The sequence below is a fragment of the Hyalella azteca genome, unplaced genomic scaffold (assembly GCF_000764305.2).
Source record: "Hyalella azteca isolate HAZT.00-mixed unplaced genomic scaffold, Hazt_2.0.2 contig6498, whole genome shotgun sequence".
Taxonomy (NCBI): Eukaryota; Metazoa; Arthropoda; class Malacostraca; order Amphipoda; family Hyalellidae; genus Hyalella; species Hyalella azteca.
In genome coordinates, this window is record NW_025936659.1 from 40,413 (window position 1) to 62,347 (window position 21,935).

The window sequence follows — 21,935 nt, forward strand, 5'->3', positions numbered from 1 at the left end:
GCGTGCATTGTCTCTCTTTGGATCTCAATATTTTCCCACTAGATGGCCAAGACCTAGTGTTTTGGCAGTAGTTTGACGCACAAATGTATGACGTCATCATTTCAACCATCAACGAACGCATGGAACTAAAACAAAGCTTAATATAAAGGAAAAGCTAGAGAGGTGACGGAATTACCCACGATGACGGAATATACCGCGTTTACCCTATGATGTGGGCTGTTGGCATGTGGTTGGTAGTTGGTTATCCATGATGGCTCAGTCTGACTCTGGTCTATTTATATAACTTGAAAATGAACTTATGGAAGATCTTAAAAGTCTGCATTGCTGCTATTTAATTTATTATTGCTTGTAGATAAGATTTGGATTTGGGGCATGGTGACTTTGAGAAAAAATATAACTTGGTATTCACTGCAGTGAGTGACAGAGACTGAGAGCGCATTTTCTCATCAACAAAAATGTGTAGTCACAGACATGACGAGCACAACAGCGCATTTTTTCCATAAATGAGAAGATGTGCTAAAAAGACATTTCAGGTTCAGGCCTAGTAGCCTAGTTTCTAATATAATTCTCATGAAGGCAGCTCCTGTTGAAGCAAATAGCAACAGCTCTTATATAAGAAATTTATTTGTATTACTCAAGCAAAAGAAAATGAATTTCTGAATTTTTTTCTTTGCCAAACTGCCTGATGGGCTGCTGCAATTTTGAATCAGTTAAGTGGCAACTCAAGTGTTGTGGTCTAAAATTTCTAAATAAATAAGATGATAGAGTTGTCATCTCAATAAACTTGCAAAGTTTTGCAAAGTTGCAGGTTGCAGCTTGGCAAATGTTTTTAATTTCTTTGAATATTACATAAGAAAGGTATAAATAAATAATATTTAATTACATAGTTTTTATTATATTAATGACTGATAAATTATTATGAAATTGAATTATAGAAATTTTAATTATCAAGGTAATACTCTAGATGAAGTGCATCCAAAAAAAGGGAGTTTTTTTTAATTATATGTTTTTTGGGGTGTAGATTAAGAATCTGAAATCCGTTTTTGGCGATCGGCATCGGAAATTTTTAATGGAACCTGTTCCTAACTGGACCTAACCTGCGAGGTTTTCGTTGATTGGCTAGGTTTTTCCGGCTGCCAGACAGACTCCAAACATAAAAAAAACCTATTGGCTAGGTTTTTCCGGCCGCCGGATGGACTCCAAACATAGAAAAAACCTATTGGCTAGGTTTTTCCGGCCGCCGGACGGACTCTGGACTCCTAACATAGAAAAAACCTATTGGCTAGGTTTTTCCGGCCGCCGGATGGACTCCAAACATAGAAAAAACCTATTGGCTAGGTTTTTCCGGCCGCCGGACGGACTCCAAGCATAAAAAAAACCTATTGGCTAGGTTTTTCTGGCCACCGGACGGACTCCAAAAATGGAAAAAACCTAGCCGATCAACGAAAACCTCGCAGGTTAGGTCCAGTTAGGAACAGGTTCCATTAAAAATTCCCGATGCCGACCGCCAAAAACGGATTTCAGATTCTTAATCTACACCTAAAAAAACATAATTAAAAAAAACACCATTTTTTGGATGCACTTAATCTAAAGTAATACCATTAACAATTCAGCATCACCATTTTTTCCCCTTCACTACTGAAAAATGCTGAAATGCTTAATTTGTTTAAGATGCTATCTTATCTGTTTCAGAAGTGGTGGTGAGAAACTAAAAATTTTCATCTTGAACAATATCAAGGTTTTTAAATCATGTCTGAAGCAGGCAATTGGTGTCTGATTGAGAGTGATCCAGGTGTCTTCACGGACCTCATTCAGAAGTTTGGAGTGGATGGTGTTCAAGTAGAAGAAATCTGGAGTCTTGATGATGATGCTTTTGCCAACTTGAAACCTGTTCATGGACTAATATTCCTATTCAAGTGGCAGAAGCTGGAAACGCAGCCTGAGTCAACATCATCTGTATTGCTCAACCCTCCTTCAACACTTTTCTTTGCAAAGCAAGTGATTAACAATGCTTGTGCTACTCAAGCTGTTCTCTCTGTCTTGCTTAATACATCTCATGAAGACCTAAAACTAGGCTCAACTCTGTCAGAATTTAAGGAATTCACAGCAGCTTTTGATCCCAACCTCAAGGGCTTAGCACTGTCTAACTGTGATATAATTCGAAATGTACACAACTCATTTGCACGTCAAACTCTCTTTGAGTTTGATCAGAGTGCTGCTACCAAGGATGATGACATATTCCATTTCATCAGCTATGTTCCTCATGGCGGTCGTTTATATGAACTTGATGGCTTGCAAGAAGGCCCAATTGATTTGGGTGAAATATCTGAAGGACAGGACTGGCTAAACAAAGTCCAACCCATCATCCAACAACGGATGTTGCAGTACAGCAGTGGTGAGATCCACTTCAACCTCATGGCGCTGGTGAGTGACAAGAAAATGATGCTGGAGAGAGAAATAAACAAATTGGAAGGCGTGGCTGGGAGCGAAGCAAAACTGGCAGAGTTGAGACAGGCCATCATGGATGAAGAGAGCAAGAGGGCTCGTTGGCGTGAAGAAAACATCAGACGTAGACATAATTATTTGCCTCTCATTGTCAACATGCTGCAGATGCTTGCCAAAGAAAATAAGCTTCTACCAATTTATAACGCTGCTAAGAAGAAAGCTCTTGAAGCCAAAAAATTTAAACCGGCAAAAGGGAAGGCTGCATGAAGAGTCATTTTGAATTCTATGTCAACTTTGGTGTGAAGCGCATTTTTTTGTGTCCTGTAGAGCCCTCTTTCATATTCCTTTTGGAGCAAAATTTGTACAATATTTTTATGTTAAAATTATTGCTTCTACATCAGTCCACAATTTAGGAGTTTGGTTGACTTGATTTCAATTTATTAAAATATTAGCACACACGCAAATGTACGACAGATGCATTAAATGGCTCATAGAACTTGATTGAAGATGCGTTTCCTTATCAATGAAGTAAGATGGTCAGAAAGTTCCTAACAGAGCATAACTTTCTCCCACTTGGTCCATGGAGTTGATAGAACAACACTACGTACAACTTGAGTTTTTTAAGATGAGCGTTGAATTAATCTGGACAAAAACGTGTCATTTTGAGAAATGTTTTGAGGAACATAATTAAAATCTAAATTATTTACACAGGGGTACATTAAAGAATAACATTGAACAAATTTTCGCCAGAAAAATTTAAATGTACGGAAATGGCAGAAATTATTTCAATTACCTATATTTCGATTGTGAAGTACGACATTATCATGAAGGGCCCCTTTTAACTTGACGCTGGATCATTTGTTAATCGAAGTATGAATGTTCCTTAGAGAATGGTAACAAATCTGTTATAGTACAATAGAGATGTCAACAAATTTAGTGTGAAAACTATCAGCGTTTAGTGTGCAAAAAAGTTGAATGAAACGTCAGCGAGTTTAACAAGCTTAAAACACTCGTTTATTGATGACATTCCTACAGACATCTGGAGCATTTATAGTAGGTACGGTATGCATTGTGCCATTGATACCGCGCATCGTACCTTTGGTCAGTTCAGCTCCCGGCCTGTGCGTACATAGAATTGATCGTGCTAAATTCGCTGGCCGCATCTCGCATTAAGGCCAGTTCTGTACAGTAGCTCCATGTCTACTACAAATGGATTCAGTGAACGTGGAAAAATAGTCTAACTTGCGTTGCTCATTTGCCAGATTACAGACTAAACGTGTACGTCCATGTCGAGAGTAAACGTTAACGTTACTGATGGTAAAACAACTGGCTAAGTGTTATTGTTTGAAACACGCAAGTCAGTATCCTTATTAAATCGGTACTAACAATTTACGTAGGTACGTTAGTTAACCATCGAGGTTTGAGAAGATTAATTCTTCCTCAATAGTCTTCAACAATATATAAAATTCATACACATCGGTATAAAACTCAGCTCGGCACTAAGTCGACTGTTTATATTCAATTGAACATGCTATTTGGTAGCGCAGAGCGAATTCAGGACTGATGTAATTTAAACATTTTCGAGAGAAAAATAGGTCTGTACGACTTGAGGCATATTGAGCCTCAAAAAAGTGGTAAAAGTAATGCACCGCAAGATAGAAAATTTAGTTTGGGAATAGAGCATCAGAATTAATGGCTAGTCTCTCGACGTTCATGCCTGCCTATTTTACTAATTTTATGCCTGCATTGTTGAGGCCTTGCGTCACTTATGAGATGCAAAAGATTAATATTGGTTAATAATTTTAATCTGGGAAATTTGAGACGAGGTGAGCAAAGAAACTATAGACTTACAGCTGAACCTTAGGTTCATTGCACATTTAATAAAATCTATCTAAATATAAAGATTTGTACTTCAGCTCGACAACCCCAAAAATAAATTATTTTAATACCATAAATAGATGAAACATCGTAATAACCTACAAACATTGACGATCACTAAACGGATGCAAGATAAATGCATTTTTTAAGCAAGATTTAAGGTGAGCGAGATAAATAATGTAACATAACATTACGAGATGTTAAACAAACGTGGAACTCAAATTTGTACGCATCAATAGTTCAAATATAGACGAATCATGAAATTTTCATTTGTTAATGAAAATTACAATTTTGCAACGCGATGGTATCAGAAACGGAATAACGGGCATTACAACTCTTAGCAGCACGTTTGTTCTGCATGCTTGATAGATACAAATATTTACAGATATAAAGCCAACCAGCCTATGCTACATCCTCCTGTTCAGAGAACATGAGGAGCTATTTATGCACTATTGAACGCAATAGGTGATGCCTATAGATATTGAACACATGGGCCTAGAGGCATGGAGAAGGTGTACCAATATGTTCACAACAATGTGGAGCTATTTTTACTCTCCTTTGGTTCTCCTTTAGTTTACTGGAAGTTATGCTCAGGTTGAAACGTGCAGGTATTTACAATATGGACACTTCAATGGATAAAAATATCGCTCGTACCTATCCTTATCTTAAGCTACTATTGGGCGCAGAGTTTATACTGTACACGAGTATATATAATAAAAGTGTTTGACGAGCCCTCAGAGCGACACCTTCGTGCCTTCACCACCACTTCCACCGCCAACACCGCCGTGTTCAGGACTGTGTCTTTGCTTCTTCTTTTTCTTCTCTTTTTTCTTTTTCTTACGCTCATCGTCATTTTTCTTCTTCTTATGAGGCTTCTTCTCATGACCATCTCCTGATCCCGCGACGCCCACACCTCCCACGACGCCACCGGCACTGCCAGCAGTGAGCCCGACGCCAGAGCTGAGAGGGAAGTCGTTGTTAGACTGAGGGTCGTACGAGGGCGTGAGAGGGTCGCCCTTCTTCTGATGGCGGTGGCGACGCGTGCCCTCGGGCTGGCTCTGGAAGCGGTACTGCTCTGGCAGCGGTCCATGCTGCAGCCGGAAGCCTGCCAACTACGCGGGGCAGAAATAAATCAAAACTTGCTCATCTAACTTTTAAATAAGACAATATTCTGACGCAAATTTGGAGTTCACAGCAAAAAAAAAAAAAGAATCAAGTAGCACATCACGTGTTACCTAATTTCACTTACCGAATGAGATTCTGTTAGCTATGCTACAGTGACTAGCAAAAATATATAGGTATAGTAAGAATCTAAGCGCAATAGCTCGGGAAAATCGCGTTGTGAAAATGTCAATAATAACGAAAGAAGTGGCTTGATTTAAAAATCGTTTTTTAGTTATTTGATTGAACTGGCAACAAAATAAGTGGCTTGGCTTGATTCAACAATGGTTTGGCAGTTACGTAGGTAATTATAGACTAACCTGGTGATGATTGAGCGGAACGAACTCCTTGAAGACGGGGGGCTTCTCTATGAGGGACTGCAGGGAGGAGTTCGTGAGGTGTGCTGGCGTGTCAAGGATTCCTGGCAGGCTCGGCAGGAAGGACGACAGCGAATCCTTCACCTGCACAGATAAATTAACAAATTAGCCTCCTTGATATAAAGAATTGGAATGCAGTTTCGTCTAATGTGATGACGAATATTTGTTGACCCGAGAACAACATAGGTATAGAAAAGCCGGAAAAAGCAAATTGAGCCAGAAAAAAACAAACGGAACACAAGCATAATAACAATGACAGTTATAGCGACATAGCAAAATGGCAATAAAATGTAAAGCAAAAGTAAGTGGAAAAAAGTATGCGAGAAACCAGGCTATAGTACGAGCAGGCAAGAGGACGAGCAGGCAAGAGGGCGAGCAGGCAAGAGGACGAGCAGGCAAGAGGTGTGCGCGCAAGCAAGTGTAAAGCAAGGTTTGCATGGGTATGCGCGGTGTGTGGGTACCTTGTACGTTGCACGGGGGGTACCTTGTGTGGGCTCCAGGACTCCATAGGGCGGAATTAGTGTGATACATGGGTGCTTCGTACGACGGCCAACTCAAGATCGCCAACATTTGACATGGACCTCCAGACTTGTGACAGCATACCTGCAAATTCAAAAGTACATAAATTTAAACTGCACGACACGGTGCTACTTTACAATGCACAACTAACCACGAACCTATTATATGTAACACATAGAAAAAAGTAAATGGGTCAAAGCACTCAAAGGCATCAAACTGAAAACATTGAACAAGATTTACATCTAACTCAATATTGTCATTTACTTTTATTAAATGCTATTATTATTAAACCATTATAATAGAAGAATTATAGTCCAGAAGCTTCAATGATGGAGCCCAACTATTCATTGTTCTTATTCTTAATACTAAGTACTAGAATAGAAGTCACTATTCACTAATTGACTAGCAGACTTTGGACTGTAGGACTAGGCTCTCAGCTTAATGATTGCACGGTTCTACCTAATCTTTATTATTATTATTTTTAGATGTGTATAAGAGACAGGCAGGCAAGAGGGTGAGCAGGCAAGAGGGCGAGCAGGCAAGAGGGTGAGCAGGCAAGAGGGCGAGCAGGCAAGAGGACGAGCAGGCAAGAGGGCGAGGAACGTTAAATGAGAAACAAATGAGGTCAGGAGGTCAAATGGACAAAGATGGGCCAATGAAAACATAAAAAAGGAAATTTTTATGAGTTATGAAATAAATGAAGTTGTTAAGAATAGTCAACCTAAATTCCCAAAGTGGTGCAAAGTTGAATCCATCTTCCATCCCGTATCAGATTTCTATGGTGTAATGGGTATGTTTTTGACTGAGTACAATTACGGTCATGATTTAACAAAATACTGTACAATTTGGAACGACAAAATAATCTCAAAATTATGAGACAAGACTAGTATGAACCCGAGACCTAAAATAGTGCAAAGAATATTATACAAACAGCAGCCAGATGTAGTTTCCCTGTAAGGAAGTTGTGGATCCACCTTAACAGGCTTCCTCCTACCCCCAACAGCCTCAGCTTTTTGAAGAGCACCCAATGGTCAACTTTGTCAAAAGCTTTAGCAAAGTCCAGGTATACTACGTATCACCTCCCTCCTCTAGCTTAGCCACCAGTCGTTGATGGTGCTCCAGTAACTGTGACAAACCAGAACGATTACGCCGGAAGCCATGTTGTCCGTTATTATACGGGTCAGCCTCTTCTATATACCTGACAAGCCTCCTGACCACTACCTTCTCAAAAACCTTGATCACATTTGAGGCCAAGGTCACAGACTCACAGGTCTATAATTTTGGGGTCTGTCCCTCGGACCTCCTTTGTGGATTGACGTTATCAGTCCCACTTTGAGGCCCTCAGGGATAATTCCCTCCGTCATTGAGGCTTTCCGGAGCATTGTGAGTGGAGCCTTCAGTGCTCCAACACACTTCTTCAACAGCACTGCCGGAATTCCATCGGGTCCTGGGCGCTGAAAACGTAGCCAGTTCTTTGATACTTAATTTCAATGTCTTCTGGTCCAAACTCAATGTTCTCCAACCCTCTACCGCCTGGCAGCTCCTGGAGAACTTCAATTTCATTCTCCTCCCTTGAGTAGCGGGGGTTACTGAACACTGATTCAAACTGAGATCCCAGTAACTCACACATGCCCTGGTCATCTCCGACAATGACTTCGTTATCCTTAAGCGGGCCTACTGGCGTCTTTATTTTAGCCTTGGACTGAGCATATTTAAAATAATACTTGGGGTTCTCTCTGATAACCTCAACCACTCGCTCTTCAGCAGCTTGTTCTTCCATCCTATGCGAGTCCCGCAGCATGAGTTCAATTTTCTTTTGCAAATTTACTAGCCTCTGTCTTCTCTGTTCACTAGTGGATTCAGCTGTTAGTTTATTTAATCGCTTTCGTTTTCTCATAAGGATTTGTCGGTCTCCCGGAATGCTGCAGACTTCAGGGCCTGTTTTTCTCGGGGTATGACGCACACATAACTGTGCTAGTTTCTCACACAGTTTTGTGTAGATTTTCTCGGCGCTCACCTCGTGAACCTCTTCTCTTCCATAGATTTTGTCAATTCATTCCAATTATCACCCAATCCGTTCTTCGATTGTGGAAGTCAAGTCCTGCCAGTCCCTCTTGGGGTATAGACCTGGGCTAGGTGCCCAGGTATATACCACACACTGCCAGGTACCACACACTGCCATGTACCACACACTGCCACGTACCACACACTGCCATGTACCACACACTGCCATGTACCACACACTGCCACATACNAACAATGGCCAAAGTCACTCAGGCATTTATGACCTGGTTTACAACCCCGGCGTTTACGACCCCGCCTTTACGACCCCAGCATGAATCAAAAACGAGGCAGAAGTCACCCCAGTTGATGGTAATTAATGTTTATGGTAATATCATATCAATAAAGGAAAAACAAGTAAAAATCACAGAAAATGTCATTTATTCTACCTCTACATCGTCTACAGTGAAAGAGGAGGACTTCAGAGTACTGTTAGTAATGGATGAGTATGCTCTGCATGCTTCAAATATTTTGAAATGAAGTTTTATTCCCATTGTCCCGAGTAGCCCCGACCGACGGGGCTAATCAGGACAATCTTTATTTTGCGTCTGGCACCTTACGAATAGCATATGGAATTTTTTTGACAATGCCATTCGATAGCCCTTGCAAAGAGCTATAAAATGAGCCTAAATTTGTTTATGAAATGTTTCATTGTAAGAAGTTATTAACAGTTATTAACAAAAAAATGATCAAATCTGTCCAGAGTAGCCCCAGTTGACGGTAACATATTTGAATTATTTAAATAAATTGTTTTATACTTTTTTATTACATGAAACATTCTGCATTTTGGAGTTATGTTATAAATGTATTATTTAAAATTTCAGTTGGCCTTAAAACGTTTATAGGAAGCTAAATATTTTTAATATTGCCATGTGACTTGGCCTTGGAAGATTGGTCATATAATAAAAAAATGGCTGAATGGCTGCCGCCATTCAGCCGCTGGGCTCAGTGGGCTGGCGTGGCGGTCTGCGCAGGTTACGTACTGGCGGTACGGCAGTAAACACTGAGTTTTTGTGGTGAAAGGTTGGGTGATGTTGCTGCGCTCCCATTTTGGGCAGGCGCGCTCGTAAATTCCATGTGATGATGGTAATTAAGATTGCTTCTAGAGTGGCACAGTGAGCCTGGAAGGTGTAAGGTGGTAAATTTTTCAATACATTTTCTTTTGTTAACATGATAATATATTACCTATACAGAATTCCGTACTGGAGCCTACAACATTTCTACGAAATGTGGGACGCGCATCCCGATTTACCCTGCCTGTCCCTTTTTACCCCATTTGACAGTACGTAAATAGTATGCCTACACTGTCCTACAACAGTAAAACTTTGAACCACAAAAATCATTCTGAAGACTATCTCAAAGTTCAGACAAATCCAGTCATCCAGAGATGGATAGCTGGTGTCCAATCTGCAAAGATGAGATCAGCCATTGTTGGTTGATTGAGGTCAGACCACTGCTTGATGATAAAGCTGGTGGGTTCCTTCAGCACAATGCAAGTGATGGTCAGGTTGTGAGATTGTCTCATGTGGTTCACTTGCCGTCTTGCCCTACGCCTCTGGGTTGAAGGTAGCTAATGAGACAGCAGCTCGGTGACCTGGTTGTTGAGCTAATTTGTCCAATGTAGTCTAAATGATGAAGAAGTCTACAACCTTCTTTGAAGCAAAATTTATAGAATACATAAACATTGGTCTCTATTCTCTTGGATAACTCTCGCTACTTTGCTGGCCGGGACCATTGTTGCATATATTTTGAGTTATGACGCTATTTTTAAGTGTGTCATGAAGCCAGCTGATGAGCTGAATTCATCTACAATCTCAAGATGAAGTTGTTTCTTTTTAATAGCCTACCTACTTTGACACCTGGTCTGGTTGTGAGATTGTCTCAGGTGGCAGGACGCAGGACCGGCAGTTCAATTTTCATAGTTGTTATTACTTACTAATTAACTAAAATTACTCAAACATAATCCAAATAATGAAGAAGTCTACAACCTTCTTTGAAGCAAAATTTACAGATTACCGTACACCTTTTGTCTCTCTGTGTGCGCACCATCTGTAACGCGTAAATTAATTTAAGTTTACCGGAGCGGCTGCTACGAAAGACAAGCATTCCGCAATCCGTGGTAACAAATATAATGATAACTCAACAGCTCAACTTGCAAATTTACTTCGTTCCGTAATTACATTCGTATCATGAAATGTTCGTTTGTGGAAACAATAATGATATTTAATGGAAATCAAAACAATAAAATAAAATATAGCCGGGAATCTGTTCGTGAGCACCGATTCAGATCTGCAAATGGTTTGCAGGCAGAGACACGTTCTTATGTGGAATCTAAAAATTTCTCTGGCTCGTATTTTGAAAAGTTTGTAAGTTGAGGCGTTCGTAAGTCGGGGTATCACTGCATGTAACAGTTTTCTGCAACTAAAAATTTCAGCTTTTTAGGACAATTTCATAGAAATTTTGCTTAGGTAGGTTAGGGGGCGCATGCCGGTGGCCAGCTTTTCCAAACTACACATTTGGTTCATATTCCTTTCCATAGGTATGAACGCTAGAGTGCATAACGGCCATTGAAGGCAAGTGCTCAAAGCCATAGCGCCGGATGTCCACAGCCACAAAATAAGCTGGCCAAAGGTAAACATGGCCATACTGCATCTGGCCAAACCTCATCTGGCCTAACCTCTTCAGGCATAATCTATACAAGCTGCAACCTTTCTCCACCCAAAACAAACCAGAGTGGACCTAACCTAACCTCATTGGCTGCAAGAAGTTAGAAAGGCGGTCCAAGTGTGCTGGTAGAGCCAGTCATTGGCTGCAAGAAGGCTGTGAACCGGGACAGCGGGAATAGGTAAGGCCAGAAGAGGTTAGGCCGGATCGAGTAGGTACAGCCGGATGGGGAACTGCCTGCTTATGAGCGAGCATGCTTAAGAAGCATTGGCTGAAGACCTACGGCGCTATTATCTTTCGGCAGTGTTTCGCTTGTCTGGATTACAGAGTTCAAGCGTAGTCTGTGGCTTCGGGTTCTGAGGCTGAGTAAAGTTAATGCAAGGTGAAGCTAGTCATTGGCTCCAGGGCTGATTTACGAGTAAAATTTGTGGCCTACGGATGCGCCCCCTAGGTTAGGTGGGCAAATCAGCGAGAGCTGCAAGACATAAATTACCTTTCACCTTTAAATTACCTGCATCAAATCAATCAAATATCACACCTTCTTTTTACTTAAAAGGGGAGCGTCTGGGTGGTGAAGAAACGTTTTTGTTTACAGACGGATCGGTTTGAAACTTGGTACACATATGTAAAACAGAATTCTAAGGCTTTTTTGTTCGTGTAAATTTTTCGAAAAAATGAAAGAAAACGTAAAATTCTTAGAAAACGGCCAAAAAAGGGGTACCGTAGAAAACTATCTCCTCCTAGGACTTTGCAGCTATAACATCGAGACGCATATCATTCGATGCGTAAGGACCATATCTATCGATTCGTCGTAGCTTTTCTCGAATTTCGAGTTTTTGTGGATGTGGGAGCATTTTTCCCAAAATTTTCGAAAAATTTTCGCTTTTTTCCAATTTCCGCCCCTTTTTCAAAATATTTTCAAAACTATAACGAAATTCGAAAAAGCTACGACGAATCGATAGATATTTTAATTACGAATCGAATGGTATATCTCCCATTGCTGTAGCTTCAAAATTCTAGGTGGAGATAGGTTTGCCGTGACAAAAAGTTAACTTTTCAGGACAGCGCGACAAAGTCCCGCGCGCATAGGAATAGCCACTCAATGTAGCAAGGTTACGAAACTAAGTGTTACAGGAGCTTGATTCCAGTCAAGGATGGTGGAAGCGACTGCTAGCACACCACCCCGTAGGACACCAGTCGCGCTACTGAAGCTCAGCTCTAGCAGACAGTCTATTTATAGTGCTCAGCGGCTAATTTCCCCTACCGTATCTTATTTGTTTCCCCTGAACGCATAAATCCACGTACAGAGATGGTTTAGGTATCGTTGGATAGCTTAGAATGTAAGCTTTAAGATGAGACTAAAAACCGGAAAAGCCAAAACTTCGATTTTGGACCCAGACGCTCCCCTTAAAGGGACTAAATAGAGCAGTTATATATCTACGCTATTGTTGCAGGCTGGAAATATTCTCATTCTGTAAATCAAATTTTCCTGGCATTTTTGGAGTCGCAAAATTATTATTTTCATATATAATTGTAACAAAACTGCGCGATTAAGGAACAAATTTTTAAAATTAATCGAAATACATGACACAGAGCTTACGATATTACAGAAAATTCTCTTATCTGGAATTAACTTATATAAAGTTATTTTAATTATTGTATATAAAAGTTATTTAAATGATTGATTTTTAAATAGTTTTTTTGAGGAACTCGAGAAAATTAGTGTATTGGTCAAGGCTTGATAATTTATAATGGACAGCCGGACTTGAAAAATTTGGATTTTCTTCCTAAATTATTAAAAGGAGCTTTTCCTCGAGCCATCGGGGTAACCACTTTTCTTCAATAAATAAAAAAAAGGATGCGATATTTTAGTCTGGGTGAAAACTCAAAAAGCAATAGGCCTCATAGCAGTCATAGGTCAATCATGCTAGGCAAAGGGATCAGTCATATCGCATCTACAAAGTTGTTTAACTATATTACAGAGAGAGCTGATTAAGGCCAGGGGAATAATAACAACAGAAGTGATCACAAAACTTTTTTTGAAGTAAAAAATTAAGTTGCACCATTGGCGTCCGTATTAAATCTGGTAGGGGCAGATGGAAATTAAAAGGTAGGGCATGATAAACTAGTTATCATTAGCGATTTAAAAGAAGTAATTAATTTATCTGGTACTAATTAAACTAAACACACGTGACCTGCAACAAACATGGCGGTTACGAGTTGAGCGATCAGACGAGCAGCCCTCGACGGGGTTGGCACGCGGTACGCGACGATGAACAAGTGACGTGACGAGGCAGTAAACTTGTCATGTGAGGTGACGAGGCGGTAAACGTGTCATGTGAGGTGACGAGGCAGTAAACTTGTCATGTGAGGTGACGAGGCAGTAAACGTGCTGTCTCTTATACACATCTAGATGTGTATAAGAGACAGAAGTAAACTTGTATTCGCTGATTTCAAGTCATAAATAAATTAATAGATGATTAAGTTGAGTGATGGATTTAGACCCATCAAAACTAATTCCGACACAACTTGAATTGGACGCACACAGATCATTCCAAGCTTTGTACAAAAATTGAAATTTGCTTAATTAAAAGCCTAATAGCTGTTAATTAAAACGTAATTAAGTAGTGTTCAATATTCGTTAGTGTTCTAATTCAAAGCCGTGTTGTATCCCAATACAGCTCACACAGCAAACGGAATTCGAATACATTGATGTCGGCATTGCGTATCAGTTAAATTTGAAGCGCTGACGCAATACGGCTCACCACGTGTCGAATATTGCCACACACAGTGATGGAATATAGGGATTTGGTAGGTTTCCATTCTAAAGGCTTTTTAATAAATATGGCAACATTTTGTGACATTTCATCGTTGCTGACGCGTAGTGAAGTGTTTTGAGAGTCACGTGAAGGCAACAGAACTTACGTAACGCATACGTTTTTTTTATAGTGTTTCATTTCTCGATGCATCCTTAATGTGCCGGAATATACCGCGTTTACCCTAAAGCAAACGTCTCAATGGTCTAATCAAAAATAAAAATTTTCTAAATGCTTAAAATGAAAAAAAGATATATTGCTAAGTTTATTATTAAATACATCTCAATAAAGTTATTGTCAGTTTGTCAAATTGTCACCAAATCAACAAGACACTTTTCAGTTGCTTTTCAGCTTTGCCTTTATTTTAGCCTCACAAACAATGCCATTTATTTAATTGTTAGTGGCAGTTAAAATACTGTACAGAAAGAAGTTTTTAACTAGTGGTGGTTAATAATAAAAAAAACTGGTTAGGAACTTCTGTTTATTAAACACTTAACATTTGACACTTGAGTTAAAATAGTAGGTATAATAGTAGAAGAAAATTCTAAATCAAAGCAAATGCCATTGATAGCAATTTAGTTATTCCAATGGGTAATAGTACCATAAATTACTCATTAAGACTAAGGTCCAAGGACAGGCCTGACAGGGGTTAGGTCATAGTGACAAACCAGAAATTTTTTAGAATCAGTTCATTTTTAATTTCCTAATTTACTTAAGATTTGAACCAATTTCTTATGTAAGATAATGCTGGTATCCATGATACTTCACTGGTCTACTTATTAACTTATAGGACTCAAAAATGAACTTGAGAGAGTGTCTAAAAAACTCTCTGCTTTGCCACTATGGGTTAGGTGGACAGGTAGTTGAGGTAAACCAGTCACCAGCATAGTCATAGTGGCAAACCAGAAATTTTTTAGAATCAGTTCATTTTTAATTTCCTCATTTACTCAAGATTTAAATCAATTTCTTATGTATGATGATGCTGGTAGCCATGAATACCCATGATACTTTACAGGTCTACTTATAGGACTCAAAAATGAACTTGAGGGTTAGTCTAAAAAACTCTCTGCTTTGCCAGTATGGTCACCAGTGGCAGTGAGCAGTGAGAGAACTCAAATTACTCAATCATCATCAAGTTTGGCAAAACATGAACAATTCATTGACCTTGCCATCCTCATTTACTAAGTATTACTAAATTCAGAATCCGTGACGAAATTACTAAATTATGGACTTTTATAGTCAATAGGTAGACTGTTAACTGTAGATATAATTTCGTGGTGGCTGATCCGTTTCATAAAATTTTGTAAATAAACCATAAATTTAGATTACCAATCATTTGTGAAAAAAGTTACTTTGTTAGAAAAATGGACATCAATTTTCGGTAGCGCGTGCAGCTCGACTGAACCCTTCAACGACCGCAAAGTCTGCAATCAAATGGCAGGCCTTGACTGATGATCTGATCTGATTTTGGTTCGTGTTGGGGGACATCCGTGTCCACTTTAGCGGAAATTTCTTACTTTAATATTTTTCAACTCTTCATAGTTTCCAAGACGAGAATAAAAATTATCACATTACGATAACTATAGTGATATTTTCAGGCTTAATAAAAAATGCTTTCAATTGCATTACCATCGGAATTCTTAGACAGTATATAAGTAAGTGTAAGTAATATGCTGTGAATGTTCTGCGATGTTAAGAACGGCCTACTAAACGCTGACACTGCTATTATTATTATTATTATTATTATTATTATTATTATTATTATTATTATTATTTATACCAAGAACCACTGCGTTCTTGGGTACATGCCACGTATCAATATAACCTAATAATATCTTTATTTATAGTATTAAATGCATTCAAACCTACTTTATGAGCTCAAAAGTACCGTTAAGTGTACTGTTTAAATCTATCTTAGTGTCATTGGACCCGAATCATGGCGAATTGCGCTTAGAAACGGTTACAATCAAAACGACATTATCTTGTGTTAGCGACGAACTTTTTTGGAAGTAAAAAATACATAAAGAGCGTTTATGGCACCGAAAGGATCCACGTACCTCATAGAATACTTTGGCGTGCCCTTTGGACCAGCGTCGTGGAAACTAATGATTTAATGTCAAACCAATGCCGTTCAAAGTAACACGAATTTAATGTTTAAAATTCCACGTCACTGCCAAAAGTCGGCACAAACATTCATGGTTGAACAAACTTTCACGTGTCTGCGTGCCATAAAAGAGCCTAAGATTATCTAAATGCGCCTAATCAATTTATAAGGCGTATAAATATACCAAAAAGAACACAATTAAGCCGAACACCAGCCTTAGAAAATCAGTGCAGTTTCCTTGCTTATATTTACTGTTGTACTGTAACCACGATAATTTGTTAAATAATAAAGAATATTGCAATTTCCCGGATGTACGCAGACACCAAGTGATCACTTAAAGATTCTATAGACGAGATCTCGATTAACAACTCTAATTGCTCATCACTGTAAGCTGTAATGATGATCAGCTTATAGCATAGCATAGCATAGTGATTTCGGCGCTGAAGAATATAGCTGATCGGCTGATGTCGCCTGCCGCCGATTGGTGACGACAGCGATTCAAATCGACGCTGATTCAAATCTAAAAAAAGGTCCCTCTACACGTCTTGGACAAATTTACGGCCGGACTCGCGGACGCTCTCCCCGAATTCAGTGAGCAAAGAATATCTCCCAAAGTAGTGAACGTAGCTTACGTTCATTACTTTGCGAGATATTCCATGCTCACTGCATTTGGACACCGGCCGCGTGTCCGGCCGCGAGACTGGCCCCAAGTCTGGCCGCAAATTTGTCCGAAACGTTCCTTCGACCGGGTCGGTCCCAAACTGTCGATAGTTTGAAATAGCTACTAGACTTCCACCGGGTTCGATATGGTGCTAACTGCTACGCATTTCAAGTCGGAACATTATACTTCTTCATAGCTTTATATATAGTTATATGGGGAGCGCAGCCGTGCACCACCAATTTTGTGCACCAATAAGCCCGGAATCGAACGCCTTGGATCTCTTCGGACATCCACCAATCAGCCGTGAACCCCTCGGCTTTGTCCTCCTCCGTCCTTGCATAGAACCTGCCGTGCACCACCAGGCCGCGGATCGAATTTGACTTCCGGGCATCGTTAAATTACGTAATTTTACGTTCAGCATATCTGTGGTTAGTTTCAGATATCATAGTTCTGTTCCAAAATTTATCGTCCTTCGACAAGTGGCCGTTCGACCTACGGCTGGTTCGACGCACGGCCTAGATACGAACGGCTTGAAGTGTTGAAAGCTACGTTCCGAAAGGCAGGAATCATGATGGTCCATTACATCCAGGGCGGTGGTGGTCTTCGGCAGGCGACCCGTTATATGCTAAAATGAATGTATTAGCACTTTGGAGGTCCTAGAATGCTAAGGATCATTTAAATCTTGTCAAATTTCATTTACAATTCTGAGTAAACATGAAATTTATGAGTAGATGTAAATAATTAAAGTGTGGCGATTGAATCATGTATTTGTTTGACAATTCGTTTTACACTCATTTTGTTTGTAGTCATGGTTCTGGTTCCTCTAGTAGATGTTTTTTATGACGCTACCAATCCATATTAATCGTTCCTGACATTGCCAAATCCTTTTGTATGTGTACAGCATGTGTTGACCCATGCTCGATTCAGTTATGTTAAAATATTTCATTGCAGTCATTGGTTAGTGGTTACTGGTTACCAATTAAAAAATTTGTGAATTGATTCGGTGCTTACCCGCACTGTTTATCGAACTGGATTTAATTTTAATTTATGCCGTTAATGCCTCTATCATTGCCACCCACATTAAACAACACTAACACGGTAACACTAACACCTATGTCACGCTTTTGTCGCCACTCGCCAGCCTTGAGGCTTAAGGCTTTGAGCCTTCTAAAGAAACGATTTATTAATTTTATTTTGATTAAAAAACTAAGCAAACATACATTTTAGTTAAACATAAACATATTTAACATAATCTTAAATAGCTTAAAGTTATTTATCAAAGCTAGTGTCTTAGTGTGGTAGGAACCTGAATCCTGAGGCTGATGTCATGAATGTAGAAATAGGATAAATGCTGACAGCTGACTGTCTGTGCTAAGTGTGCCTGTGCTGTTAGCCTAGTGTTAGTTAGTGACATAGTGACAAGTGTTACGGCAAATATCTATAGTAGGCCTATTTAGTATACTAGTATAGAAGTAGACAGTACCTAGATTATAGGCTAGATATACCTACCTAATACTAATAGGCTAATGCTACCAGTTACCACAAGACAAAGCCACAATGACAGTAAGTCAGTAACTAGGTATTCTTCATTATTACGGTATATTCAATTCATAGTTGAAGAATAACAAGGCATTGGTGCATTGCCAGTCAAAATGGAAAGAAATTGGATCAATATACCTACAATAGTGAAATTTAATTTTGTTTAATTTGTCAGTAAAAATTTCATATTATTTTGATTTAAGACTTGAAAAGAAACAGATTAAACAGCTTGCATCAATATTTTGATATGTGTCATATTTACTCGGTATTATTGCAGATTAACTACATCCAAAAAAAAGGGTTTTTTTTTTTGAATTATATGTTTTTTGGGGTGTAGATTACGAATCTGAAATCCATTTTTGGCGGTCGGCATCGGAAAACCGATTTTTTTCGCGACTTACTAACATGGGGGTTACGTAACTTACGTTACCCACTCACCTTTATTTACTAACATGGGGGTTACGTAACTTACGTTACCCACTCACCTTTATTTACTAACATGGGGGTTACGTAACTTACGTTGTAACGTTACCCACTCACCTTTATATAAAGGGTCGGATTGTTCATCGAAATTTTACAAAAAACTCTTAGGTTGGGTTAAGTCAGCCAAGTTCCTTTTTTTAGATAGCATTTTGATCTAAAAGGAACCTGGGCGAACCAACCCAACCTGCGAGTTGGCGTTAGGTTGCTGTCTCTTATACACATCTTATCTGTCTCTTATACACATCTAGATGTGTATAAGAGACAGCTATATATGTATATATAATATAAGTACCACACACTGCCATGTACCACACACTGCCACGTACCACACACTACTACATACAACACAACAGGACAGTAACACCAGCAGGTTACTTCCCTTCTATTCATAACTGGGCCAAAATCTAAGACTAACCATTACTAGGAACACACATTTCCTCATACTCGAACATAGAAATCGCTTGTGGTGCTCCCATGTATGGTCTTACATCCTGATAAAAATGTGTGGAGAAGTTCAACAAAGACCAGGTCATGAAAAAATCTATTCAAAAAAAAATCTTCCCTATCTTCACACTTACTTTTTTGCCAGTAAACTTGCTGTATGAATGTTCAAGGCCATAGTGACCCATGAGATTTGTAGCTCCAGTAAGCTCAGTCTCAGCAGCAGGCTCCTGCAACATTGCCTTAAATGAATAAAATTATAATTATTGCCATATTAATGAGGCTAACTTCAGAAAGTGAGATGAAAAAAGATAATTGTGTATCATTTTAGAAAATAAAGTGCTACACATAAATAATTGCTCATTTCATATTCACACAGAAGATGAATTTAATTTAAAAAATTTAAAGCATTGGCCCTTTCTGCTCAGAGATGAGATAAATCAATTTCACTATAAATTTTTCCAATAACAATGGCACATACTGATGTCCATGGCAATTCTATTGGTAATTTGTTCATTTTGCAGCATGAATTGATTTACAGCTATACAGCTCCTAAAAACGTACACAAAAGCAATAAAGCTTTTTTGAAAATAAGCCTGATAATTAGGTAAGTGATATATATGATCACAGTAAATTAGGATAGAAAATATTTTAGAATCAGTACAGTATTTACTTTACCACTTGAAACAAGAATAATAATTTGTAAAGAACTGGCTTTGTACTTTTCATATGGGTACCATCATCACATGCAAAATGCTCGAATTGTTGATTATGCATTTTCAACAAACGAGAAGAGAACTAAAATCCACTTTGAATTTATCAAGTTTTCAGCAAAACTTACAGAAAAGGTAACCGAAATTCAATGTCTACAATAACATTATTCAAAGTTCTACACAATTGTAGTGAGTCATGCTAGCAATTGTCACCTTCATGAGGTAGAAGGGGCCAGAGTTGACAACTGCAGGATGCTTGCCAGCTGATATGGTCATTTTGAGTGTGCCGGTTGAGTCATGCCGAGGCAGGGAAGCCGGAGCCGCCATTGGGGATCTAGAGCCCCGAGGGGAGGATTTGGGGGAAAATGAGGAAGTTGAGGAGGCCATTTCTCTGGCTGCAAAAAGCTGATCAGACATTGTGCCTGCAAAATACAAAAATAGTGTTGGAAAATTAAAGGTGTATTTTATCATTTGCCATAATTAAAAATGTAGACTAGTCAGTGAATAAATGTTTTATGTGAACCAAATATTCATATGGCATCAGTAATATAAGAGTTTATGATACAAACTTGCTGATCATAAAAAACTGCACTGAAAAGCAAGATCTAACCTGCACTAAGAGGCAAGATCTAACCTTGACCAAGGGTTTAGATTTAATTTACATTGAGGGTTAAGTTCTAGCCTGCATTGAAGGTTTTGATCTAGCTTACACTGAGGGGTAAGATCATAGTCTGCACCAAGGGTGCAGACTAAGCATGTAGGTCTATCCTGTATAGCATAGCTTAGAATCTTTGGTATTGAAGAAATAGACCTGATAAGGCCTGTAGCCAATTCTTGTACTTTTTGTGACTAGTTCACGGAACTGGAAACTGGCCTTTTTGACAAGATCATTGAAACTGACATTGGTTTACATCATCAATGGACTAACTACTTCCATAGGGTGCTGGGCATTTCAAGACTGAACCTTTACTTATGCTCATATTGTCTAGTTCATTATTGAACATTTTCAAACTTGGAGCATCAACAATATCATCAGGGAGGCTGTTGTACATATTGGTGATTCAAACTGAGAAGAAATGTTACTGCATGGATGAATTGCACTGCTTTTTTCTTTAGATACAGAGGGTGAAGACACAACTTGCACAAAAGGTTATGGTCTGGCTAGGACCAAGTGTCAAAATCTAGCCTGCACTGAAGGTTAGGGTCTAGTCTATAGTAAGGGTTACTAAAGAGTTTTCATACAGATTTAGAACTCTTGTGATGTGCAAAGATATTTACAGCCATATAGCATTGTGGAATAAAAAAATTCCCAACAATGAGTCATGCTGAGTATGATATGCATTTCATGAAAATGATCATACCTTTAGATCTCCTTTTTATGTTGAGAGGAAATGCTTGTGATTAGCAATACAAAATTAGCATGTTGAAGAAGAAATTATTATGACACTATGCAAATCAGTTCTATAAGATAATTCAGAAATATGAGACTACACAATACAAATTTGTTAGCTGAAGGCCACAGATCCTATAGACTTGTTGAAATTCCTGAAATAGATAAGAAAGAAATATTTGTTAAATTGTCTTTATATTATATATACATATATATATTTATATTTTATATGCATGCAATTAGTGACCAGAGAATTTGTTGATTTAAATTATCAGAGAGTTGGACAATTCTTCAGATGACATTGGCAGATCAAAACGCATATTTCAGGAAGTAGTTCTAACTTTTTAATGACATTTCAAATGCAACAAACATTCATTTTCTAGTTACAACAGCATTGAATATTGAAATTTCAGTAGAAATAAGTACATAACATACCGTCAAATGGGGTAAAAAGGGACAGTTTTGAGCGTTTTTTGTTAATAACTTCTTACCATGAAACATTTCAGAAACAAGTTTAGGCTCATTTTATAGCTCTTTGCAAGGGCTATCAAATGGCATCTTCAAAAAAATTCCATATGCTATTCTAAAGGTGCCAGACGCAAAATAAAACCGTCCCGATTTACCCCTGGGAACAGGGTAATCCGGGACCCTTGCAATAAAAGTTAATTTTAAAACGTTTGAAG

General features: G+C 38.8%; 3 protein-coding genes across 4 annotated transcripts in view; 1 reads left to right on the plus strand and 2 right to left on the minus strand.

The window, feature by feature from the left end:
• Positions 1–15,406, minus strand: part of LOC108675885 (exportin-6) — a 41,142-nt gene extending 25,736 nt beyond the window's left edge. The window contains exon 1 of the mRNA XM_047880871.1: positions 15,009–15,406. The gene's annotated coding sequence lies outside the window, so the exon portion shown is untranslated. The remainder of the gene's footprint in view (positions 1–15,008) is intronic.
• On the minus strand, positions 1,572–21,407 carry LOC108675900 (mediator of RNA polymerase II transcription subunit 19). Of its 2 annotated transcripts, none has more exons than XM_018163953.2 (5): positions 21,224–21,407; positions 20,076–20,284; positions 19,287–19,391; positions 5,805–5,945; positions 1,572–5,435 (listed from the first exon to the last, which is right to left on the minus strand). In XM_018163953.2, exons 2-5 carry the CDS (start codon positions 20,277–20,279, stop codon positions 5,058–5,060), a joined length of 828 nt encoding a protein of 275 aa, XP_018019442.1. In that variant the 5' UTR covers positions 20,280–20,284; positions 21,224–21,407; the 3' UTR covers positions 1,572–5,057. The 2 variants fall into 2 exon arrangements, with proteins under 2 accessions (XP_018019442.1, XP_018019443.1); XM_018163954.2 differs by having other exon boundaries at positions 1,573–5,435; positions 19,287–19,379.
• LOC108675899 (ubiquitin carboxyl-terminal hydrolase isozyme L5) lies at positions 1,657–2,946 on the plus strand. The gene has a single exon (XM_018163952.2). It carries the CDS (start codon positions 1,750–1,752, stop codon positions 2,710–2,712), a length of 963 nt encoding a protein of 320 aa, XP_018019441.1. The 5' UTR covers positions 1,657–1,749; the 3' UTR covers positions 2,713–2,946.
• Positions 21,408–21,935: the final 528 nt, after the last annotated feature.